This window comes from Lissotriton vulgaris, chromosome 5, assembly GCF_964263255.1.
Source record: "Lissotriton vulgaris chromosome 5, aLisVul1.2, whole genome shotgun sequence".
Taxonomy (NCBI): domain Eukaryota; kingdom Metazoa; phylum Chordata; class Amphibia; order Caudata; family Salamandridae; genus Lissotriton; species Lissotriton vulgaris.
In genome coordinates this window covers 452,020,038-452,047,342 of record NC_141693.1, presented here as the reverse complement: position 1 = coordinate 452,047,342, position 27,305 = coordinate 452,020,038, and the positions used below count along the sequence as shown (strand labels likewise).

At 48.4% G+C, this 27,305-nt stretch overlaps 1 protein-coding gene across 1 annotated transcript in view; it reads left to right on the top strand.

Annotated features, from left to right (window-relative positions):
* Positions 1–27,305, top strand: part of LOC147711061 (protein-arginine deiminase type-3-like) — a 128,428-nt gene that overhangs the window by 77,993 nt on the left and 23,130 nt on the right. Inside the window, exons 10-11 of the mRNA XM_086921884.1 lie at positions 21,356–21,463; positions 22,477–22,631. Coding sequence (XP_086778010.1) covers positions 21,356–21,463; positions 22,477–22,631 — 263 coding nt within the window. The remainder of the gene's footprint in view (positions 1–21,355; positions 21,464–22,476; positions 22,632–27,305) is intronic.

The following is a 27,305-nucleotide window of genomic DNA, read 5'->3' as shown; positions in this document are numbered from 1 at the left end:
AACCTAACGTACATCCTGTAGCAGTCCGACTTCCAACGCCCCAGCCTCATGAGATCCTCCCTCCCCCAACCCTGTCTCGCTGCCTCCGTCGCCACCCCGATTTGGAAACAAATGCGTCCCAAAAACCTTCGGGTTCTCACCCATGACCCGCAGGGCGTGCCGCAGAACCCATAGCAACTGCGCCGCAGTCACCCTACCCCCGGTAAGCTGACCGGAAACTTCCCCTGATGCTGCCCTCTTTCCAGACGCGAGCATACTCAAGCTGCAGGGCATATCGCACCCTCACCCACCGGGTCCATCACCACTCATTGCCCCGTTCCACGTTGGTCGGTCTTAGAATGCCGTAACAGCACTGCCACCTCCCGCTCTCTCAGATCCACCTCCCCCAAAGGACCCCAGTCCACCCTTTAAGCCCCACCAACTCTGAAACCCGAAACGCTCCAAAGTACATCCATGACATAAGCGCAGAAAATAATATGGCCCCCTCCCGATTAAAGCAAATCGTCGGCAACATGTATCAAACCCCCGAGCATGTTCTCTGTAATCGGCTGACACTGACTCACCTTAGCACCCCTTTTCCTCGCCCAAACTTCCAAAAGCCGCGTACTCAGCTCCCCCGCTGACGGTCCTTACCCCCACCACAACTTCCCCATGAAAGCGACAGCTGACAACTTGTCCGCAATTGTCACTCTCGACAACCCCTTGTCCATCAAACCCAACATAAACTGCACCACCTGCTCACTTCGCACCCCGCGATCGCCGTGCCGCACCACCCCACTGTCCAAAAATGTGTTCCATGCCTGTTCATGTGCTTTCCAGGTGGAAACGGCCAACAACCCTCTTACCAGTTGTATGACCCGGTCTCTCCTACCATCCACATTTCCACTGGCACGTGTGTTTTGCGCTCATCCGCCTCTGAGGCTAGCCCACTGAACCTCTGCCACTGTGAATGAGACAAAGCATCCGCAATGTCATTGTCCACCCCTGGCACATGCCGTGCTTGAAACAAAATGTCATGCTCCAAACATCGCAGCATGAAAACCCTCATCAACTTAAGCACCTGTGGGTCCCTAGCCGACTGCCTATTGACAACCTGTACGACTGACATGTTGTCTACCTTGAAAGCACCCTTTTGTGTGCTAGCTGCCGTGCCCCCACCGTCACTGCTACTACTAGCGGGAAGAGCTCTAAAAAGGCGATACAATGCCCCCGTCCTGCCAATTCCATGGCCACTCCTCCGCGCCCACCTCCCTTGCCAGTACAGTCCAAAACCACCTACCCCCGCCGCCTCCGACGAAATGGTGACATCCCATTCCCAGTCCTCCGGCAGCGCCATGGGCACACCATTGAAGCGCTGCAGGAAAGCCCGCCACATGCGCAGCACCGTACTGGGACCGTGCGTCTTTTCCGGTGCCAGGGGACACCCAGGTAGCCCATGAGTTCAGTAAAACCGCCCAGCTGCTGCTGGCAGTCCGCTGAATCAGGCCGTCCCACCAAGAAGAAGTCATCCACGTAGTGCGTCGCCGTGTCCTTACCGGTGTGCCAGGAAAAAACCCACTGCAAGAAGGTACTGAAGCGATCGAACAACGCGCACGATAAAGAACACCCTATTGGCAGTGCCTTGTCCACCAATATGTTCCCATCAAACTGGATCCCCAAGAGCTGGTGATCCTTTGGATGTACCGGAAGCAGTCTGAAAGCCGACTTGATGACGCATTTCGCCATGAGGGCACCTACCCCCACCGCCATCACGATCCGCCGCACCACATCCACGGACGAGTACGAAACTGAGGACAACTCTGACAAAATATAGTCGTTCACCGACGTCCCCTCCGGCCACGACAGGTTTTGAATCAGGCAAAACTGGCCCGGCTCCTTCTCGGTACCACACCGATAGGAGATATAATCAAATCCGAGATCGGTGCCTCTTAAAAGGGCTCGCCATCCTCCCTTCCCGCACCTCCTTGAACAACTTCTCCCGCACCACCGCTTTATGCGCATTGACTGATTTCAAATTCTCCGCCAACCTGGCAATCCTCGGCCCCTCGTAACCCAAACGGAAACTCTCCCAAAACCCCCACCGCAACACACCTGCGTCCTCGCCCGCTGATAAGACTCCAGGAGGGTCTCCAGCTGGTCCCGCCTACCCGGTGTACGAGCCTTTTCCCAAAGTCCCCTACCCTTCTCTGCCCCCCGTCCCCCGGGCTGCATCCCGGACGTCGCGGACTGCTGTTCTGCATTTCCGCCCCCGGCCCCCCAGCATCGCACCACCGGATGCCGTTTCCCACACTTGAAGCACTCGTGCCGGAACCGACAGTACTGCCTGCCACATGCGCCCTTGATGTAATCCCAGCAGGCACCAACACTGGCGTTAGTGCCACCCTCTTCCTGCCCCACCCCCCCACGGGTGGGGCGGGCCAGAAAGGTGCGAGGCACCAGCGGTAGACCGCTGGCCGTGTAAATCGTCTTACCAAACTTTGCCCCGCCCATAGTCTGCTGATACAAGTCAGAGGCCGCCACTCTCTCTGCTACGCTCTTCCATGTCTGCAAAAGACTAGTAACAACATTACTCCTCACCCCCAGTCTCGACCCGCCCCTTCTCCTCCCGAATCTCCCCTTCCTCTGCGCTTTTGCCGTCATAGTCCAACTGGGACATCTCATCCTCCAAGGCCCCTTCCACTCCCCCTGCCAAATCCTGCCATCCACTGCCCTCCGCGGGCTCTATCCTGCTGAGACCTGCCTTCTCTCTACAATTACGCAGGAGTCCCCCCAAATCCACACTCTCTCAACGCCTTTGTTCCTGCACCTGTCCGGGGTCCCGGTCACTGCTGACAGACCTCCGCCCGTCCCCCGGCGGCCGTGTCGACCCTCCAGGGTGGGGCTGGCGGGGACCTACCACCCCGCTTACCATAAGACTCCATCAACCGGTCCCTCGTGGGAGCACGACCGCCCGCACCAGGCAGAGCAGGGTGGAGTGGTGCCGCATGCTGCTCTCCCGAGCACCGCACCAGGTGTTGCTGTCGGAAACAAGAAGTGGAATCCAGCATGCCGGGGTTAAAAAGGTCCCCCCTGCCAAAACCCCTGCTGCTCCCATGCCTCCCTGCACCCCTCCCAGCCCCCGACAAATGACCCCCGCCGCGACGGAGCATCCAGCCACAACCCGTGACTCCTACCGCCCTCTCCCCAGCCCCGCCCCCCAAGCCCCCTATCGCCCCCCTCCTCCTCCTCCCTCCAGACTACCTCCTTCATCTCCTGATGTGGTGACCCCTCCCCCCACTCTCCAGAGCCCCGCACCTTGCTCCCGCCCCCGATCTCCCCCATCCTCCCTCCGCGGGCCCCCGGCCGCCCCAACCCTTCCCAACTCTCCGTGCCTGAAACCTGGAGCGTGGACCAACCCATGCCCCGAGCCCCGCACCGCTGCGTCCAACCCCTGCCACTCTTTCACCAGAACTTCCCCTCCGCGCCCCACTCCTCACTTGTAGACCCTTTCACCACTCCCCGATGGCCGTGGATGAGCAGGCCCCCCACTGACCCCCACGCGCCACGTGCGATGTCAGCACTCTCCCCCTCCCCATGATCCCTCACCCCCCCTCCTCGTCGTTCTCCGATTCTTCAATGAGAAAGGGGGACATCTCCCCCTGGCTCAGTTGCCCACAGGCCTCCTCCCCCTCCGGCCGCTTTTCTTGACCCTGCACTTGCCATTCGAGGCCCGCCCCCTCACCGCCCCCGCCTCCCCTCTCCCCTAACATTGCACGCGGCGCACCTCCCTCCCGTGGGGCCCCCCGCAAAGTCCAATTTTGGGCACGTAGCCGAGCTCCGCCTTCCCCCCCTCTTGTGGACAGACGGCGCGGCCGCTGCGACGTGTGGCCGTGCTTCATCATGGCCCCTGACCCCCGCCCCCTCTGCCGCGACTGGGGCGGCTCAACAGCGAGAACCGCCGCCACGGCGTCACTCGCAGCGGCGGCCTCACCTTAATCCCGGGCCACCGCAGGTCGGTGCAGCCCGCCGCCTCCAGCAGCCGGAAAGCCTCCGCTAAGCGAGGATCCTCTAACCTCGCCAATTCCTCCACAGCTCCGCCGGAAACAGGTAACCGTCTTCACCTTCGCCCGCCCTCACACCTCAGTCGTAAGCCTCCTCAGGCAGAGACGCCACAACCGCCCACGCTCAGGGAGCAGTCAGTATACCGCACGCCCCCAGTACGCTAGGACAATGCCCTCACTATGCAGCGCAGAGCACAGCAAAACGCATGTAGCAGCTAGCGCCGAGTCCCCAGGCCCAACCACACAAACAAAGTCAAACAAATTCGCCCACAGGACCACCCAGAGATGGCTGCTGGGTCACTACCAGCAAATGGTGATAGTGACCTAAAATGGCCATTTAAATAGGCCTCAGCCCAAAACTAGCCCAAACTCAGCTCACCCCAGCCCAACACTGCACAAACAGCCCAAACAGCCCAACTGAGGTGCTGACTGCTCTTCCCCCCCCCCCGCCCACCAAGCCCTATTAGTGAGCAGGGACCAGAAATTAAGTTCAAAAGATTCATGGGGGACTTAGAGACAATCAATGTATTACTCATCTGGCAACACCTCATCAGAGTTATGTCATGATAACTAAAATATTAGGCGCTCCGATCTTTCAGGTCAGGAAAAGCTGTGTCCAGCAACATGGCTTAGTTATGGCAGATATGCCCACTTTCTATGATCTCACCCTCATGATTCGTATAATAAATCACTGAATAGTGATGTGCATGCAATGGCATTTTTTATATGAATGTGGTAGAATCGTAGTCCAGGCTGGAATGTAATTAGTTGTGTGCTACCTTCGGGACCTCATTATAGGTATGAACTGCTATATAAATGGAATTGTAAATTCTAAAAAAAAGTCATGTGACATTTTGATTTACTTAGGTGAAAAAATCAATAAATAAAATAATGATTTTCTGAAGAACCATATTTTTAGTCTAGGCATGTGGTAATCTCACCTCAAGTATATGCTATGATTTGTTGAAAAAAATTACCCTCAAGAAATTATCTTGCCTACTGTTCTGTTGGGACATGGTGTAGGCAGGCAATTATAAAACCTATCTTGTTTCCAAGGAGAGCTATTGCACATAGTGCATGGTCTATACCTTCATTATTCTGTGTAAACTTAAATTATGATCCAACCTATTGTTTCGCAAGGGTAATGGGTTAACCAAGATTTTAACCGGGGGCATTAAGACACCTAGTTTTTATTAAATGATGTTTCACTCGCTGTGCTCATTGTGGTTAGATGTAAACCTTTCTGTGCAGGTGAATTGTCAGATTTTTCATGTGGCCCATCGCTGTATTAGGTATATTTTATAACTTTTAGACTTGTCAGCCTTATGATGGTCTTCCCCCAAACATTTTGCCTTCACCCTCCTATTTTTCTGGATTCTTCTCTTTGGCTTTAGGGCTCTGTGCACTTTACCCCTACTAACCAGAGCTGAAGTGCTTGAGCTCACTCCCTAAAACATGGTAAAATTGTCTTACTTCTGATTGGTATATTTAATTTACTTATAAGTCCCTGGTAAAGTGGTATACCCTATATCCAGGGCCTGTAAATTAAATGCTGGTAGTGGGCCTGCATAACTTACTGTAACACCCACTTAAGTAGCCCCTTAAAACATGTCCCAGGTCTTCCTTTGGATCCTGACTGCAGTATTGAACTGCCAATTCGATTTGGCAATATAACATCCATGCCAAGCCTTAAACTTCCCTTTTATTGCCTATCCCTATGGCATGCCCTAGGTAGCTCAGAGGGCAGAGTGCATTGTAATTAAAAGGCTGGTCATGTACAGTTAGGTTTAACATGTCCTGGTAGTGAAAAACTCCTAAAATATTTTTTCCCTGCATTGAGGACTACCACTCCCATATGATATATTGGGTTGCCTTATTACATTTAATAAGTACTAACTTTTAATTGGGAACAGGTGAACATTTCTTGTTTGGTGTCTGAAAAATTGTAATTTAAAACCCTATTTAATGTTAAAGTCAGATTTTAAGTTACCATTTTGAAAATGCCACTTTTATAAAGTTGCCATTTTGCTGCCCTAGCTATTTGGTGCTTGCGGTCTGTTCCTTGGTCACATGGCTGGGTGTAGTTGTCAGTTGTACTTTGTTTATTCCTCCTAGACAGTCACATAATAGAGGGATTAGGTGCGCCTGCATGGGCCATCACTAGCAGGATAGGGGTGGTGGAGCTGGGTACAGCCCCACTTTCGCTGAATAGGTTGTGCTCTGTCTTCACACAAAGGACTTGTCACCATTGCATTTTGCATGCAGTCATCTTGGAACGAGGTCAGGTGAAGCAGGAAATTCCAAGCACCTAAAAGGGAATTATCTAGACAACAGAGAAACTGCAGCCCTCATCCTCCTGGACCTGTCAGCCTCCTTCGACACGGTCTACCACCGCACACTACGAACACGCCTCCACAACACCGGGATCCAAGAGAAAGCCCTGGACTGGACCACCTCCTTCCTCTCTGGCAGAAAACAGAGAGTCCGCATTTCCCCCTTCCGCTCTGAAGCCACCAAGATCATCTGCGGCGTACCCCAGGTCTCATCCCTTAGTGCAACGCTGTTTAACATCTACATGGCACTGCTCACCCATGTGGCCAGACTGCATGACCTATACATCATCTACGCCGATGACACCCAGCTGATCCTCTCCCTCACCGAGAACCCCCACACCACCAAAACCAGCCTCCACGAAGGAATGAAGGCCGTCGCCGACTGAATGAGAAACAGCCTACTGATGCTGAACTCAGACAAGATGGAGGTCCTCATCCTCGGATCCATCCCTTCGGCCTGGGACAACTCCTGGTAGCAAACCACACTGGGAACAGCTCCAACACCCACCAACCACGCATGCAACCTAAGGGTCATCCTCGACTCCACCCTCTCCATAACTAAGCAGGTCAACTCCGTCTCATCCTCCTGCTTCAACATCCTCCGCATGCTCCGCAGGATCTACAAGTAGATCCCCATCGGAACAAGAACGGTCACCCAGGCCCTCGTCAGCAGCAGGTTGGACTACGGGAACGCCCTCTATGCCGGAGCCTCGGCCAAACTCCTGAAAAGATTTCAACGCATCCAGAACACCTCTGCACACCTGATCCTCGACATCCCTCGCCGCAGCCACATCCCACCCCACCTGAGAGACCTGCACTGGCTTCCGTCAACAAGTGGATATCCTTCAAGCTCCTCACCCATGCACACAAGGCACTCCACAACACCAGACCAGCGTACCTCAACAGACGACTCAGCTTCTACACCCCACCCGCCAGCTCCGCTTCACCAACCTCGCCCTCGCCACGGTCCCCCGCATTCAAAGAGCGACCTCCGGTGGCAGATCATTCTCCCACCTCGTTGCCAAGACCTAGAACACCCTCCCCATGCACTTACGGCAGACCCAAGAAATGCTGACCTTCAGAAGACTCCCCAAGACGTAGCACCCCCCAGCGCCTAGAGACCCTCACGGGTAAGTAGTGTGCTTTACAAATGATATGATTGATTGTTTGATTGATCTAGTAACTCCTCCTACTTCACAGAAGGCACCAGGTATAAAAATAGAACCCTCAGACCCACTGTTCAGTTCACTTTCTGCACCACTGAAACCGAGTCTCAGAGGACTGCCTGTGGCTCCACAAGACTACATTTTCTGTATTTGGAAGGACTACTCTTCTGCATGGAGCCTTCTATGAATCCTCACGGGCCTGCCCTGCTGCTTGAGCCCTGTTCCATTGCTTGAACACAGGACTACCAGAGTGACTGCAAGGGCTAGTTGGGTGGCCTCCTGATCAGTGTCTCAGGGACAGAAAAAACTCCAACTATCTTGAACCCACACATGAACCTATCATGAGTGAGTCCTAAACCCTCAAGTGGTGCCCCTCCAGCCCTGAACCCTTGGTGGTAGTGTTGAAGGCACCCAGATAGCCAAATTCCACAAGTTGGGAGTTGGAAATGTTTTAGCCAAACCAACATGCTCATCTAGCCACCCAAGATGCTTTGCAGGTCGGCTTCACTTCATGGCAGCTCCCACTACGTTCTTCTCTGCAGCAGCAAAGACTGTTTAGCGGTCCTTCACCAAAGGGGTATTGGGCCTCACAGAACTCTAGTTAGGTACAGCCTCCAGCCTCATCCCACTGGAGATTTTCAACTTCTAGAATAGAGACTAAGTCAGAACGTAGAAATCTTCACAACAACTTTGTCCAGCTGCTCCCTGACGATGACACTTCCTTCTAGGACACCGCCTGCAACCTTGCCCTGCTGAACTTTACATTCTTAGTACAATTTTGGTAAAATGTCTTTTTAATCTGAAGATAAGCACCGACTGGGCCCAATCCACTTTTTGTATTCGACTCGCACTCCATCGCGGTTGGCCATATTTTTCAACCTTGACCCAGGCTCATGTGACTAGATGTCCACAGTTTTTGCTTGGATCTTCTAGATGCTTTTACCTTAAACTTTAAAAATTAATAACTCTAGTTCTACTGAAAGATCACTCTGCACTTAATTCTTCAATAAAGCTTTAATTAAGATGCAGAAAACAAGTATGACCTCCCATGGCAAGATCCTGACAGGACTACCAGTACAACCCCTAACATTCTGCATTCTACTTGATATTTCACAACATTGCATGGTTGCTAAGCTACATGTTACACACTGAACCAATTATGTAATACATTTAAATGAAACATATCTCCCTTCCCACATTTGCAAATATAACATACACATGCTCCTACAACACGTGACAAGACCCCACCAGCAAGCAAGAGCTTCTTTTTCGATTGTAGAATAACTCGCTTCTGCCCCTTTTAATGTTCTAGAGATGAGCACTGCAACTCTCTCCTTGCCATTACATACCTGCATTAACACCGCTCCAAATCCATGCAGGCTAGCATCTGTGGAGACTATGGTTTGATCTAGTAAATTGAATGGTTTCACCTCTACTGCACTTACAATAGTTTTTTTAATCTCATCAAATGCTTGCTGACATTCACTTGACCACACATATTTTTGACCTTTCTTCATTAATACTCAGAACGGTTGCACCAAATCTGCAAAAACCTTTGACAAATTTAGCATAGTATTCTGGTAAACCTAAGAAAGACCTCAATTGATCTTTATCTATTGGACATGGCACCTTTTCTATTGCTGCCATCAGTTTGCACTTAGGCTTTATTCCTTCATGAGAAATAGAATGTTCTAAATACTCTACATTTTTGCATGCAAATTAATTTACATTCATTTATTTCAATGGTGTGCCCAGCTTATTCCAATATAGCAGACACCCTTCTTAGTAACTCATCATGCGCCAATTGATTATCAGCCCACAAAAAGTTGTCATCTTGGAAAAATCTTATATTCTCTACTTCACCTTGTAAACTATGCCTCACTCTCTGAAATACTACCGAGGATGTCAGCCCTAAAGGTATGCGAGCAACCCGGAATGCTCTTTCAGGTGTTATAAGTGAAGTTAAATGCCTCAAATCTGGGTGAAATAACACCTGATGATGGGCACTTGATAAATCAACCATTAAATATACTCTCCCCGAGGGGGCGTGGCCACGGCGGCGAGCGGAATGGCTGCTCCGCAGTAAAGCTCCTCCGAGCGGGTGCCCGAAGACGGCACACGGAGATGTGAACTGGCGCTCCTGACCACACCACGGGCCAGTACTTGCCTCCGGATGACTGCAGATCGCCGACAAGCTATTTCCGAGCCGCGGGAGCGGCCGGACGCAGAGACCACGGCGGAGGGGATCTGAGGCCTCCGGGCGTCGGCGCCATCTTCCCTCTGCGCTGGAGCGCCGGGTGAGTCCTGCTCTGCCTTGTCGGCCGCGGACCCATCCCCCTCTGCTGCACTCCCTGCTGGGCTGTCGGGGGCGCCGCTGCTGCTGCGCGGTCCCCGTTTCCCGGGTTCCCCGGCCCCTGTCTGCGGTTGGGGCCTCCGGCCTGGACGTTTGGGAAGCCGGGACCTGGAGTACGGGCTCGCGCGGACCTGTGGTGGTGCCTACGGGTCCCTGCTGGGGATGGAGGGGGTGGGTCGCGCGGCTGCTGGGGGGGCTGGGAGCATTATCCGGCGCTACTAAGTGGCCCCGCCGTGCCTCTGTGATACACGCAACTGCGCTACCACGTGGAGCTACATCGCACTTCCTCAGTGCACACCCACGATGGAGGTGGCGGCGTCCAGCAAGTGGAGACGACCCAAAGGCGCTCCGTTGAGCTAACTGTGTCTGGCCCAAGTTTTATTGAACTGACTCTCCTGGTCTGAGGCCACATCATCTACCTGTCGCACTTTTTCTACAGCACTTGCCCTGGTGAGGGTTGTCACCGGCCGCCTGCCCTACAATTGATCCCTGCTCTCCGCCACTGTTGCGGCGTCTGCGGCTCCGCCTCACACCTGCAGCGATGGGGAAGAAAGACCCGGCCCAGAGGACACTTAACTTTGATAAACCGCCACTGCCTGCCGCTGATCCCCCTCCGGGTGCGGCTCCTGGTGCACAGGGGGCACATGATAATGGCGACGCAACATCCATGATGGCCGCCTTGATGGGGGAGATGCGTGCCGGCTTTAAGGCGCTGGACACTCGCTTTGACAGTCTGGAGAAGAAACTGTCTGATATTGGCTCCACGGTGCAGGCTCATGACCGGCGCCTGGACTTAGCGGAGTCCTGGATATCTGTTCTGGAAGACGGGTCCTCCAAGGCTCTGAAAAGGCTGGAACGGGTCGAGAAGATTCTTAAGGACGTGGGCATTAAGAATGAAGATTTAGAAGCGCGGAGTTGGCATAATAATATTCAAATCCTTGGCGTAGTGGAGACAACTGCCACGGGCCGGTTCGACACCTTTGTGGAGAAGCTCCTCATTGATCTGTTCGGCAACGGCACTTTCACGGCCGGCTTCGTGGTGGAAAGGGCTCATAGAACCTTGGGGCCTAAGCCAAACCCGGGGCTGCCGCCTCGGCCCATCATCGCCAGATTCATAAACTTTCGAGACTGCGATGCTGCCCTCCGGGCTGCACGGGAGATGGGTGAAGTGCAGTGGCAGGGGAGTAAACTGTCCTTTTTCCCTGACTACACTTTGATGGTGCAGGAAGCGCGACGGAAGTACAACAGTGTCAAGGCGGCGCTCTGCAATCTCAGCCTAAAATACAGCATGCTATACCCTGCCCGTTTAAAAGTGGACATTAATGGCATATTCCGCATTTTTGATTCCCCGGCTATGGCTCAGGACTTCTGCCGCTCATACAAACAGGGTCTTGGTTCGGCCTCTGGCTCCAGGCCTACATCTCCACAACAGCCAGACACACAAGCTAGCGCCAACTTATTTGCTGACTCTGGCCGGGGCTGATTGCCTGTGACGCTCTGACTATGGTTCCATGCTTGTTAGATGGGGTGTATCGTTACATCCGGATTTTCATGCTTGCTATTATCTCCGATTTTGTGCTGTTGGGTTGCCCGCTCGGGGATGGCGTTGCTTCCCCCCATGGCATATGCCTATGTGTTTTGCTCTTTTTTCTGGGGCGTGTCACGCTTCAATTTGCAGGAATATCCAGATGCTCTGTATCACTGTTCATTGTTGTTCTGCACTGTTGCTCAGAACCTAGTTGGGTTCTGCCTCTCATGGGGTGCGGGGAGGCTGGGTGGTGGGTGGGGGAGGGGACGTGGGTGTTTTTTTTGGTTCCCTTTTTTTTTCCATTGACGTTTGCTTGCGAGGCACATGCTGTTGGCTTGTTGAATGACCGCTTATTGCTCACACATCTTGATCTGACGCTATGGCCCGGATAGGTTTGCAGGTTGGTCCATCGAGTTTGACACTGATGACATGGAATGTTCGTAGACTGAATTCTACCCGTAAACAGAAACAGGTTCTGCAATACGCTGAGAGCCATAAGACCGATGTCCTTTTTATACAGGAGACTCACATGGTTCAGGCGGACACGGCCTCCTTTGCCAGGAGCTGGGGTTCTCACAGGGTGTTTTCATGCTGCAGTAGATATGCGCGAGGGGTGGCAATTCTAATACATAAGCGAATTCCATTTGTCTTCCTGAATAGTAAAATCGATGGCGAGGGCCGGTATGCTCTGCTCTCTGGGCTGTTATATGGCCATAAAATTGCTTTCGTGGTGGTCTACGGTCCGAATATTGACTCCCCGGCCTGTTTTGAGGACCTGTACCTCTCACTTTTACACTCTGACATGGACATGCTGGCGATAGGGGGTGATTTCAATATGCTGATGGACGCCTGTAGGGATAGCACGTCCCCTTCCCCGGATCGCAAGCCACTCTCCCGCGCTGCGGTGGCGTCCATATGCTCCCATTTCTCCCTTCTGGACATAGAGGCTAAGTTACACTCTACCTCTCCTGCTTTCACGCATCATTCCAGCTACCACAACACCTGCACCAGAATAGATTACTGGCTACTTTCTCCGGGTTTGGCGGGCTGGGTCGCAGATCATTCCACTCTTCCCCGCACTCTTTCAGACCATTCCCCAGTAATCCTGTCCCTCGCAGTCCCTCGGCTGGGCGGCTACGAACGGCAGTGGAGATTTCCTGGGAGGGCATTAACGGACCCAGTCTTTGCGGAGGGGGTGCGTGCTGCAATTGAAGACTATTTCGAACTCAATACTGGATCAGTGACCACCTGGGCCACACTGTGGGAGGGGTTCAAGGCTACTATAAGAGGGGTATGCATCACCAAACATGTTGGGGCGCTGCGAGATATCCGTGCTACTCTGTCCTGCCTGGAGAAGGAGTTGTTGGCTGTTGAGACTGTAATCCTTGCTGACCCTTCCCCGGGCCACGAGGCGCGTCGCCTCGAATTGCTCCTAGAATTTAGGGACGCGGCAGACAAGGAATTGAAGTATTTGAGCAAATACCATACGGCGCGCCAGTACGGTGAGGGCGATCGCCCGGGTAGACTGCTGGCTCAGTTATTGCGCCCTCCCCGATAAGCGGCATATATTACTGAAATATCTGATGCGCAGGGCGACCGCCATTTTACTACCCTCGCCATTTGCAACACTTTTTTGGCCTACTATCGGCATCTTTACAGAACTGCCCTTACAGCAGAATGTCGCGACCCGGGGCCATACATTAACGAGATCGCTATGGTGTACCTGGAGAAATACATGCAAGATTTTTTGGCTCATCCCATCACTCCAGAATTGATTGGGGAAGCGATCGACTCCTTAAAGGGGTGCTCAGCGCCTGGCCTTGATGGCTTCACGGCCGATTTTTATATGGAATATAAGGAAGAACTAGTGCCCATACTTATGGAAGTGTACGCCGAGGCCCTGGACTCTGGTATTCTTCCCCCGACGCTTCGCGAAGCGGTCATAGTTTTGTTGCCCAAACCAGGACGCGACCCCACGATCTGCAGCTCATAACGCCCACTTTCACTCCTTAACCTGGACTATAAGATCTTGGCCAAAGCGCGGGCGATGCGGTTCGAGTTGCTGGTTAACACCATTATATCACCAGCACAATCGGGCTTTGTCCCTCAGAGGTCAACATCACTGAACCTTCGCATGATTTTTACGGTTCTACACAGAATCGATCCGGCCACCCCTGCTGCTGCGGTTTTTCGAGACACCGAAAAAGCTTTTGACACGCTAGAATGGCCCATTTTTCTGGATGTGATGCGCAGGATGGGCATGCCCGCGATGTTTGTCGCGACAGTGGAACTGCTGTACACTGCTCCCGCGGCTCGCATTCTCCTGAACGGCACCATTTCTGACAGATTTACTCTCTCCCGAGGTACCCGCCAGGGATGCCCCTTGTCTCCCTTGCGCTTTATTTTGGCGATGGACCCCTTGGTGCGACACTTACAGGAAAAACATCTCCACAGAGGGCTGCAGTTCCGCACGGGCCCTCTCTTAGTCTCGCTCTATGCGGAGGACATGGTCTTCTATGTCCGTACTCCGGAGACCAATCTGCAACCCCGGCTATCTGAGATTGCATGCTTTGGCGAGTACTCTGGCCTTAGGGTTAATTGGCATAAGTCACAATTGTTCCCCCTCACCCCTGCCACCGTGCAGTGGCCCTGCTCCCTCCCACTGGAGTGGTGCGAGGAGTCTGTCAAGTATCTTGGGATACATATACACCTTGACACCGTGTCCATTATCCGCCTGAACTATGGACGAGCCCTCGACTTTCTGGAGGATAACACCGATAGGTGGCTCCGTCTCCCTTTGTCCATGGCTGGGCGCATTGCCATTGTTAAGATGGTTGTCCTCCCCCGGTTTTTGTACCTTTTCAATAATATTCCGATTCCTCTTACCAAGGTTTTTTTTACACAATTGCGTACTGCCTTGCTGAGATTAGTATGGGGGGTAAAACGCCCACGACTAGCCTGGCGCACACTAACTCTACCTTATGAGCGGGGTGGCTTTGGGGTCCCAGATTTCTACCTTTACTACCTGGTCGCCCAGTGTTCCTACGCTCACTCTTGGTATCATCCTGATGCCAGGATTCCGCATTTGCGGTCCGAGGCTGACGCGGCACTCCCGGTGAGCCTCGCAACGATTCTTCCCAGGGGCCTCCCCCGAGAACCACGGGACATACTCCCACTCACCACAACGACTTGGGCTTGGGACAAACTCAGGTGTTTGCTTCGCGTAGACACGCTATACTCTTCCGCCCTCCCGCTGCCTAACGCCCACTGGCTCCCTATAACGGGCGAGACGGTGGTAAGCAGATCGCTGTCGAAATCCTAGCTGCACACGATTGGCGATCTATTCCCCAATGGCCACGTTTTCACAATCACAGAAGACCCCCGCTTCACTGATCCTACATTTATGGACACATTTATACTTACAAGAGTGCGGGCGCTGTTGAGAGCTACTTTCAGTACATTCCCTCTCCCGCCGGATGATACCCCAGCCCTTACACACATCATACAGACCACATCCGGGGCCCACATGGTGTCCAAACTTTACAAGCTGTGCTTGTTTTCACTTCCCTCGTCGGATGAAGCGGTCCGCACCGCTTGGGAACTTGATATAGGCACACAGATCACAGATGACCAATGGGCGTGTTGTCTAATGACCAGGGAGGTCTCCATGAATAGCAAGCACAAACTTATACATTTTAAATTTCTTCGGAGACTGTACCACACACCAGCGCTTTCACATAGGATTGACCCCACCAGACCCCATACCTGCCCTAAATGCAACGCCCCTCAGGCTGTCTTTGCACACCTTTCCTGGACCTGCCCGAGTTTGTACACCTACTGGGTTGAGGTACACAGAGCGTTGGGTGAAATACTGGATCTATCACTGACTGTCACGCCTGAGATTGCCCTGCTGGGGTATGTGTCCAATTTCCCTCGCAAAATTCGCAAGTTGGCGTCCATTTGCTTCCTGCTGGACAAAAGAGAGGTGGCGCTGCTGTGGTGCTCGCGACGCGCTCCTACAGTCGCGTCGTGGCTCAGGAGCGTGGCGTTCTGTAATGTGAACAGTGTGGAGTATTCGGAACAGCTTCCAACATCCTCCCGCCCCTTGGATATCTGGGGTCCTTATCGCCATTATCTAGCTGGGAGGGCGGAGGTGGCACCCTCTCAATCCCTACATCCCAACACTCCGACCGGGGTGGGCTAGAACTTGAACCCTCCTTCTTTGACCCCGCTTTGGTGTTGAACTCGTTGCGGCACACTCATTTTCCTTGTGGGTGGTGGTCGAGTCCTTGTGGGCCAGGGGTTCCTCATCCTTCCTGGCACTGGAGCCTTTTTTCCCTGGTGCTGCAGGCTGTGGTGCTGTGCTGGTTCTGGCTAGTGGACTGTTCTGTCTTCAGCCGCGTATGTTGGCTCTTGATGGTTGCTTGTACCCTTGAAGGGTGGTGCCGGACATCGTATGTTTTTTGCTCTAGTGTGGTTGTTGCCAATAGTATTGTGCATTGTCATGCTGACTGAATTGAAGTGTTGTTCTCGCAAGGCGATCAAAATGTGTTCTGTTTCTTTTCCCCTTTTTCTTTTTTTTCTCATTTACGTGCAATTTGTGTTGTTATATATTAATTTCTGTTGCCTTATCAGAAAAAATTTACACTGCTGTATACATGCTATCCTGCTATGCGATCATACTGGACGATTCCATGTACACTTTGTTCTGTTGTCGATGCCACTTGCTTTTCCTCTGTACATGGTGTGTATAAGCTTGATGACAATGTGGATTGCTTTACTTGCTTCAATAAAGTGTTTATAAAAAAAAATATATACTCTCCCCCGTTAAACACCTGTCAACAACTTATTTATACTTGGAAAGGGATGATGGTCCACTCATATGCTGTCATTTAAATCTCTTAAATCCACACACATTCTAATATTAACATTAGGCTTATGAGCAAGAACAACTGGATTTAACCATTCAGATGTCTCAATCTGTTCTATCACCCCATCTCCAATAACCTTGTCAATTTCGCCTTCGACACATCGTTCTATACCGCAGGTACATTTCTCACCAAATTCGCTTTTGCTACTGCTCCCTCCTCTAACACTATTTTGTGCATAAACTTCTTTAAGCATCCTAGTTTATCTCTAAAGAACTTTGGAAATTCCTCCTTCCATACCTCTGCATCCGCATGTTTTACTTATAACACTTGTTCCACAGCATTTGGATTCAACACTGTATTCAACACTCTTTGTTTCCTCCAACCAAATAAACATAGCCCTTTTATCCCATATATATCCAATATGAAATTTGTCTTTGTTTGAAACACAATGTTGTTTGGAAACATCCCATTTCAGGTAACGTGCTTCCTCCATCACCATCTAATTCCACATTAGACTACAACAATTCCTTTCCACCCACTCTCCACCACATTTTTTGATCAATTAATGAACATGAATACTTGCACATTTGCATCATATCATTCAATGATACCATACATTTCAGAAGACAGTATTGTTCATGCTCTAACATTCACTCTACCGTAACATGTTTCTTGTACTTTTTCCATTCTATGATTCTTTCACTGTATCACAAAGCATCAGTACTTCAATATCCTCATCTGATATACTTACTCCAGCCTCACCTGTATTCTTTTCATGTTGTTCAAAATTCACACTTTTCTTATACTCAATTCTCTTCTGGTTACACACCCTCGAAAAATGCCCAATACGATTACATCTCAAACACTTAGCCTTTAAAGGTGGACAATTACCAGATGAGGCGATATGTTTTACACTTCCACATTTATAACATGTTATTTTGACCTCAGTGACCTTGCTAGATTTACTTTCTTCTTTTTAAACCTATCAAATACATTTACTGCTTGCACAGTAGCTTCATCTATCTCTTTGTTCCAGCTCCTTAACATAACAAGATTCATCTTCTATGCATTTTGCTACTACAATGGCTTTTTCTAGTGAAGGATCATTCAAACATAATAATTTATCTTGTATTTTCATATTCCTAGTACGATGAATTAACTGATCCCTTGTTATCTCTTCACACAGATCTTTGAAATTACAAGTAACAGCTAATGTCTGCAATTCACTCACATACTGGTCAACAGATTCATTAGCTGCTTGCACTCATAAAAAAATGTGGTGCTTTATGACTACACTGACTTTCTTTCCATAATGCATTTCTAGCGCATCCATTGCCATAGTATATACATCACATTCATTTTCTTCTCCTTCCTCATCAGATTCACTTTTTACACCTTCTACAGTATTGTTAACATATGGCAGCATTTTTAACACTTTCCTTCTTTCTACTCCAAAATAGTGCTTTTTGCAGTGCCACTTTTCTCTTTGGAACAAAAAATAGCACCTCCTAAAGCCTCTAAATATGTTGCACAGGCTTCCCGACAATCCTCCAACTACAACACTGGATCACCAGGGACAGCTAGGAAAACAGGCAGAGATGCGATAGACTACATGGCATCACTTTATACTTCAACACTAACACAGCCAGTACAACAACCCAAAATAACAAATGTAGTCACAGTAGTCACAAGGAACACAATTAATTAAAACAACAAATGTAGCTACTGTTGTCAGTCAAACATGGATGCCAAATTCACTTCCCTCACCTGCAGGTTATCAGTCTAGTTTTCATTGGTACAGTTCCCACTCTGATAGTTCACTGTAATCTTCCCTCTTTTTGATTGGCCAAAAGACTCACATGTCACTTGGGACCAAATCCTCCAGAATATGACTTCCCCTTCCAATTTATAATCCAGACAGCATGGTTCACTACATGGTGCGGCACGGTGAATTATCCCTTGTTCTATATATTTTTATTTATATTGATTACTTCCTTAAAACAGCTGTTTTACTGCTTCTTATGGTGTGGGTGTCACAGTGGTGCTGATTAAAGTGCCTCTGTAAACGTGTGCCTTTCTGCTGGTGTGCACGCCACCGCAACTTCACCAAAATGCAGATTCACCGCTGTGCACATCTCACCTTCACTCTCGCGGAGACACAACACACATGATTCAACTTGAACTGCCTCACGTGTCTTGATGTCTTGCCTGACTTCGCACGCCTCCTCCGCAAGTGCTGCTGCACTTGACATTCCACGTGCCGTCTCATGCGTCTTGATGCCTCACCTGACACCTTGAGCCACGTTCAAACGGCCTGCTGTAGTTTGCATTAGCATGAGCTGCCTCACTGTATCGTACAATGCAGGGCCCTTCACGGAGAACGCTACGTACTAAGGGGCATATCAGCTGGATTTTATTGCATAGATAGCACGCTATCAGCAATGCTTATCTCCAAAGCGATAAAAATTCCAGAGTTAGCTGCCAAATGTGCGATTATCGCTGGAATTCCAGCGATAATCGAACAATGATTGGCGATACGTTGCTGATAGGGCAGGGCAGACTTAGCCATTATATCCACCTTCCATTGAAAGCAGGTGTAAGAAAAGTAGCGATAAGCGCGGGAGGTTTGTTGAGAGGAGAAATGTCGGTTAGCGACACATCTCACATTACTTCTGGGTGGAACGCCCACTTTGCATTTCATTAGAGATGCAAAGCTGGCGTTAAGGGAAAGGGCGCTAAGGCAAGATACATGCGATAGCTTGACCTTGCTGATAGGGCGTTAAGATTACCGCGGATTTAGCAGCAAGAAGTGCCGCTAAAACAGCGATACTGCCCTTGATGATATGCCCCTCATTGCTCACGTCTTTCACATGCCGTTAAGAATCAAGACACAGCACCATTTGTTCCTCACAACTCCGCTCTCCTTCCTTAACATAAACCACTGCATTAGCTGTTATACTTGCTCATCAGGCACCATATTCATCCATGGACGCAAAAAAATCGGCCCTTAGAACTCTGGCCTAGCAGCTTCACAAAATTGCTTCCAGCCTTCAAGCATCAGTTAAGATTGGTCCTGGAGTAGTACTCCAATCCTCGTCACCATTTGAAAGATCAGTCAGGACTTAATTATTCAATAAAGCTTTAATGAAGTACAGATAACAGGTATGACCAGCCCTGGCAAGATGATAATTGCAACTGCTAGGACACTCTTCCTACCCTGACATTATACATTGTACTTACTATGTCACAACCGCTCACGGTTGCCTAGCTACATGTTCCACACTAAATCAATTATCTTATACATTTACATGCAACATCTACTAATTGCACTTTTGTTGTTTTTGTGTCAAATAATTTATTAAAATGTATTCTATTTTTCTAAATTGGTGTGGAATTGTCTTGTGTTGTGTTTACATTTCATTGCTGCTTTTGTGCTACATACATGCTTTACCCAGTGCCACTAAATTAAGCCTGACTTCTTTTGTGCCAGTTTTCCAGAGGTTTAAGCACATGTTAATATTAATGACTTTGTGTTTCACCCTGACTGGGACTGTGGTTGTTGCTTGAGCAGGGTTAACACCCCAATCAACCGACAATGCAATTTTTCCACAATAACTCATGTTCTTAACACCTTCAGCGCAGCGCGAATTTTCGCGCTGTGCTGAAGGTTCTAAGAAACGGGCGTGGCCGTGACGGAACGGTTCCGTCATAAGCACAGCCCAACCGGCGCTCGTGACGGAACCGTTCCGTCACAGGCATCGAAGGGGTTAAATCATAATTTCATTTTGTATAGTGTAACACATCGTTGTTTTACATATGCATAATATATTTCTCTACTCCAATAGGCATGATTTAACTATTTATCCCATCATATGTTAGGTCTTGAGGGAAAGAATAAACATCAATTGTACTTTGCATAGTCTATCCTAATATGGCGCCTGGTGGGTATTAATCTTTGCTGAGACCAGGGATAATCTATCCACCAACTCATCTTGTGAGGTAAAAGTCAGTTGCACCGGAGTTAATCTGACCCATTATTCCATCTCGAGTGGCCTCACCACTGCCAGCATGAAATGGCCTGCCTGATCATCCCATTAATGTACCATCTTACAATATGCTTGATGCGAGAGTACAAACCATTCTGGTTAGTCAAATTCTTTGGCATGTCCTGCCTGCACTGACGGATGAGCCATGTAACATGAAGTAGTCCAAAAGCTCTTCCTGATACCTTTGTTTTACGGGAGGACAGCCTGTTACTTCATTCCATAAACTGCCGGCTAACCTTTGGCTCTGCCAGTAGATAGTATAACACATCACTCCATCAAAACGTGTGCAGCATTATTTGGAAACGTTACTATTCAATAATACATTTTGAAAAAATGGTTTCCATCTATGTTCTACAAAGGGATAATCTAACTTGCCATTCCGTCTGAGTGATTTAACCTTTGTTTCCTTCTGAGGATAGTCAAAGACATCATGTTATTGCATGCAACATACTGTAACTATACATTTTAAAACGTGATAGCCCAACTCATGTTGCTTCAGGTGACTTTTGAGACTCTGAACATACAGCAAAATGTCTGGCAAATATCTGAGATAGCTGCAAAGCTGAAAAAACGTTGACCCTACATGGGACATAGGCTTTGATTACTGTCTTTTTTATAATGTTATCACACACAAACACAGAATTTTGCCTACTGCTTTCTGTCAATGGATTTAATTTCCCAGGAACAGTACAACCCTATATTCCATTGTGTGTGGCATGATCTTGCATTATATCTAAAGACATTTAACCAATCATTACATGAGGGCTGATGTAACTCTTTCTTCTGACAAGGGAATGATGTTACCCTGTATACAAGTGGATGCAGTGTAGCCCTTCATAATATTAGATGATAAACTATATCATGATTCTGTTAAGGGTGTTATAATCCCTCATCTCCAGGCGATAATATAAATTAGCAGTCCTTGGAAGTCATTAGTAGGACTGTCTGTTCTAACCCTTTGTCCTAAGACTTTTGGACTAACTCGGAACTTCTCCTCTTTTTCTATTCACCTCAATAGGATGAAATGGAGTTTGGCTACATAGAGGCACCTCAGAAATCCTTTCCGGTGGTCTTTGACTCACCTCGAAACGGACCATTGGAGGATTTCCCTTTCAAGAAGATCCTGGTATGATGAGTCCCTTTTAATTATGTAATTTTGTAAATGTGATTTCACACAACCACATAATAATCACAACACATCTTCTCACAAGAGAATTACATATTTCTCACCTGTGCAAGAGATCTCGTAATCCTAACTTCAGAACTCTTCGCCATCGCTAGTGATGTTGTCACCTCCGCACAAAACCACTTTAGTATTAAAACAGCCATCCGCCTCACAAATTCTTCACTTTTGACTGAACACTCCTCAGCCTCATAAGAAGCCTTGTCATGCTCACAAAATACACTTAGCCTCACAATAGTCTCACCGCTTTCATAAGCACTGCTATTACCCTACGCAAAAATCCTCCACAGTCACAAAAAGGCAATGTAAATCTTGCGGTGTCTCTGCCTCAATCTGAGCTTAATTCTTCCTCACAAGAGACTCAGTGCCCTTCTCAAAATACATGGTCCTCTTTCCAACTAGACTCTGCACCCTTGCAAGAGAATGCTTGATGCCCACGAGAAGTCTCTTCACCACCACAGTTAGAGCAGAATGCCTTGTTGCTTTTACTGGAGAGCTTTGTACGCTGAGTGGAAGCACCTTCTCCCCAAAGTATGTTACCTTCAAAATGAAAACATTTCTTCACCAGAGACCTTAACACTTTTCCATTATAGATTGCTACCCTCACACTCACAAGTAGCCCTTTTCACCTTCCCAAAATATCCTTCATCTACACAGTGGATATAATTTCCTTCATGGGAGACATTGTGAACCTCTTCCTCCTGAGACAGCTGTTCACCATCACAGTATACATTAGTTCATAACATGAGACTCACAAACAACCCCTCATTCACTCTCTGATGTATTCTCAAAGTTGTGGAATGATATACGGTCAAGTTGTCCCTATCTTGGGGTTCATGGGACACATCTCGACATAGCTCTAATTTGTCCTTGTGTGTGTAAGTATTTATTTTTAGAGTATTTTGCCGATATTTCTGTTTCTCTACTAATATGTCAAATCATTACCATTCTAAAAGGGTCCGGATTTTGGCTATGTCACACGAGAACCCGAAGACCTCTGTGATGTGAGCACCTTGGACTCCTTTGGGAATCTGGAGGTGTCTCCTCCAGTGACAGTGAGTGGGAAGGACTACCCCCTGGGCAGGATCCTGATTGGTGGTCCCTGTCCTAGGTAAGTGCACGCGCATTCGAGAAGGGAAGAAGTGACTTCTAGTTGATGTGAAGGTGCGAGTTGAATGTGAAGGGCCCCTGTTGAAAGAGAAGGGTTGAATAAGATTGGCAAGGAACAACAGGTTGTATACAGGGGCAGATGGACAATGTTGGATTTTGGGAACAGATGAATGAGTTTATAGGAATGATATGAGAATGATGGGAGGTGAAGCGTGAGGAGGAGAGTTGGTCAGAGAGAGAGGTGCAGCAGATAGAAAAGTAGATGTCAGAGAACAAAGGCAAGCATGCAAACCAAGAATAGGACACTTTACTCCACAGGCATTTACAACGCCTGCCTTTACCCTGCATTTTTTACTCTGCTAAATGTTTTACAACACAGGGATCCACAACGCAATCCATTACAACGCATTCCTCATTACAACCCAATTTACTAGTCTAATGCCACCGGGGCGTTGCTTTGGGTAATGCTTTGTAATGGTTTCCTGTGTAAAGCCCTGTTTTGTAAAAGATTTCACGGAGTAAAAAATGCAGGGTAATGACGTGTGTTGTAACGCATTCATGGTAAAGGATGTCTACCGCAAACCAAGGAGAGCGAAGGAAGGCTCATAAATCAGGGCACAGCAATCCCCATCAATCATCATCAAGCTCAACCACTGACCTTGTCCTTCCTTCCTGATAAAAGTACAATGTTAGACTTCCTTGAGGGCTTCTACCTGTGCAGCTTGCCCTGCACATGCTACCAACTGCTTACAATCCACAATATGTCTCACATACCTCTTGGGAAGGTGACCCGACATATATATTTAGAAGGATTACAGCCCTAATTTACTCGAGTTTGCACAGATGCTAGTGGATTGCTTTGCAAATCAGTGCTGTGCAGGTGGGCTTTAAAGTGGTAAACACATTGATGCTATCTTTTGCATAGCATTGCACAAGCGCCGGCATAGAACTTTAGTAAATGCAAATCATGGCTTATGTGTGTGCAATGATGGGCATTTACACCACATAAATGTTGAAAATGCATGCCCCTTCATTCACGGAGGGAGATTGTGCATTTTACAGAGGATGGTTCTGGTGTGCAACAAGCCATTGTTGTTGCACACGCATCACAGTACTAGAATATTGTGGTCTAGGTATCATCTAGTAAAAACACCATTGAAGGCAATAACAGGAAGGCTATAAACAACAGGACAATAGTTTAGTAAACAATGTTTAGTAGGCAACATACAACTGTGCATATGCGTCTCCACCAACAATCAAGAGGCATGAGTGTGCAATACTAATGCATATTAATTGATCCCTGGGGCTTACTACAGCACCCCTCCCATACAAAATGTGTGGAGGGAAGGGTTTTTTTCTGAGCACACTTCTCTCTCTATCACACTGATGTGGTTAATACCTTCGGTGCTCATGACGAGCTCAGCTCGTCATGAGGTGCAGTGGCGTTCCCACGCGGGGATAATTCCCCTGCTGTGCTGAGCGTTCTATGGAAACAGGTGTGGTCATGACGAGTTCAGCTCATCATGAGCACAGCGCCACCGTGCAGTGTGAGGAGCCAAACTCGTCACAAGCACCGCGGCACCGCACCCGCCCCCCCCCCCGCACCATGGGGGAATTAGCCCTGCGGCGAAGGGGTTAAGACGAATATCCATTTGTAGCATTGGCTTGCATCTTTCAGTATTAATTTCTACTCATGTCAGCTGTAGATCTGAGTGTGCTCTGCATGAGTGTCATATTTATTTTAATTATTTTGGAATTATGTATAGTGTAGAACATATCAATGTCGACAACGGAGTGTTTTATAATGATAAAGACAGATATAGAAAGAATCCCTTTCAAATAAGATGAGTGAGAATCATCATAAAATACAAATGAGGAGGAAGATGCAATTTAGGAACGTAAAAATATATAAAGTAACTATTTTACGCGTAGCTGGAGGTTGAGTGTTGTGGTAATGTTCCCTCTATTTTTTTTCCTCTGTGTGCGGCAGTGGAGGGTCTCTGTGGCCTGCAACCATGGCTATGTGTGCCAGGAACCAAACCGCGCGTGTCTGCGGCACCAAATGGCACTCAAAACATTTACTTTAAAAAGTGAAAAGATGGTGCATTATCACACATACAGCTCCACAATAAGGGTCTTAAGGGCAGTTTGCAAATTTATTGTATTGCCTGTATTTTCATTGTTGTGTCTGTGACTGCTGTTGTCTGTGTTCCCCGCTGCCTGTACGTAGTCCATGCCCCTTTTTCTTACCTCTGTTCCCCTCGCTGTCCCCTTGCTCTCTCTGCTCTGTCTTTCCTTCTGTACCCCTCGCTGCCTATGTCTCTGCCCAGTTTTCCCGTCTGTTCCCCTCGCTGCCCCGTGCCTCTCTGCCCATTCTGCCTTCTGTTCTTAGCTGCCCCTATATTTCTGTATTCTGCCTCTGTGCCATTAGTTTTGTGTTCCCTCTGCCCTCTGTGCCACTCGTTTTTGTGCCCCTTTTGCTTCACTAGTTTTTCCCTCATTTTTTGTGCCTTTCTGCCCTCTGTTCCACTCGTTTTTTGAGCCTTTCTGCCCTCTTTGCCACTTCGTTTTCCCGCGTTTCTTGTGCCCTTTTGCCCTCTGTTCCACTCGTATTTTGCGCCTTTCTGCCCTCTGTTCCACTTGTTTTTTGTGCCTTTCTGCCCTCTGTTCCACTCGTTTTTTGTACCCTTCTGCCCTCCCACTTGTTTTTTGTGCCTTTTAGCCCTCTGTTACACTTGTATTCCCCTCGTTTTTTGTGCCCATCTGCCCTCTGTTCCACTGGTTTTTTGTGCCTTTCTGCCCTCTGTTCCACTTGTTTTTTGTGCCTTTCTGCCCTCTGTTCCACTCGTTTTTTTGTGCCTTTCTGCCCTCTGTTCCACTTAGTTTTCCCCTCGTTTTTTGTGCCCTTCTGCCCTCTGTTCCACTGGTTTTTTGTGCCTTTCAGCCCTCTGTTCCACTCGTTTTCCCCTTATTTTTTGTGCCCTTCTGCCCTCTGTTCCACTGGTTTTTTTGTGCCTTTCTGCCCTCTGTTCCACTTGTTTTTGTGCCTTTCTGCCCTCTGTTCCACTTGTGGCGCGGCTCTCTTCCGCGACGTCCTGTGTGCGCGCTCCACGCTAGGCGGTGCACGCTGACGCCAGGGGAGGTGCGCGCGCCCTAGAGGGAACGGTGCTCAGTGCCTAATTTCTAAATGAATTAACGCGATTGTCCAATTTTCTAGTCAGAAGCCTGCGCCTTGAGGGGTTAAATGTCAGCGCGCCCAATACCAAGGCTGCAAAGTCCTAAATCAACTTCATGCCTCTTTAATCCACCACCAGCCACTCCTTTTACCTCACACTTGCTGATTCCCTTCTGTCTCCCTTTACATGTTTTCCTTTTTTCTCTTCCTCCTCTTTCTCCTTTGTGTGTTTTTATGTACTGCATTTACCATGATGCATTGGGGTAAATTGAGTGCTGGGATGTGATGCAGTACGCTCCCACCATCCTTCTGTTTGAAAAGACTCCTTTTAGTTACTGATCTGATAAGCTTGTGTTGATGCAGCTGCGCCCAGTGAGTAGTACAGAGACCTGAGAAGACTTTGGGCAGCATTTCCAGCACCCCCAAAATGATTTGTTGCTTTCTACTGATGAAAAAAGAATCCAGAAACACATGTGTAGAGTTACACAGCACAGCCTGCACCAACAAGGGTGAAAATGTAAAGACTACTACTTAAAAAAGTGTTATCATGCATTGCATTTACCATGATGCATTGGGACACATTGAGTGCTGGGATGTGAGGAAATGTGCTCCCATCTTCCTTCTGTTAGAAAGATATTTATGGCAACATTTTTTCCACGCTAAGGTCATTATCGGAAAGATAGAATCTCTGCATCTTTCCACACAATCTGAGCCACAGCGTTCTTTTAACCTGACATATAATAAACTAACTTTAATATCTTTTTGTCAGAATTACTGATGGAGTTTTCGTATGTTTAATTTTGCAGTACAGATTCTGCTTGTATTCTTGTAATCTGTAATTAATGCAATTTAGCAAGACACGAAAGATACAAGCAGTTTATTGTAAGGGTGATGGTGTGCCCGTGTATTATAAGGGATGAAATACCCTTTGCTGTACATTTTAAGGATATTGCAAGTCTTCTTGGAGTTTCAAGACCTTAGAAAAGAATTCATCCTTCAACCTCGTTCCTCTTTGTGGTCACTGATCTTTTCTGTGCACGGGGTACTTTATCCATATGAAAGCAGATAACCATCCATTTGGAAATATTTGTATAATAGCAAATTGCAATACATTTTGTTATAAATGTTTGCTTACAAAATTTCCTGATCCATATTTACGCAGATCAGATGGAAGTACTAAGAAAGAGTTTAACAGTAAATGTTTACTCTGAGTAGTGAAGTTGCTGGCATCAGGAGATCACATAGGAATTCCCAAAAGGGCTTTAGAATTTGGCGCATTGTTGCATCCATTCAGGTTTACTAGATGAGTTATACTAGAAGGAAAGGAGCCCCTCATTCACACATGGCATCCCTTTGTTCAGCCAAATGCAGGGATGTTTTGGTGAAAAGCGTGTCTAGTCCTAATTGTTTCACTATACCTAAATCTGACTTTCATCTTATTCTCTTTCCCTATGCCTGATACATATCTTCATCTCTTTGCCAGATCTTTGTTTATCACCT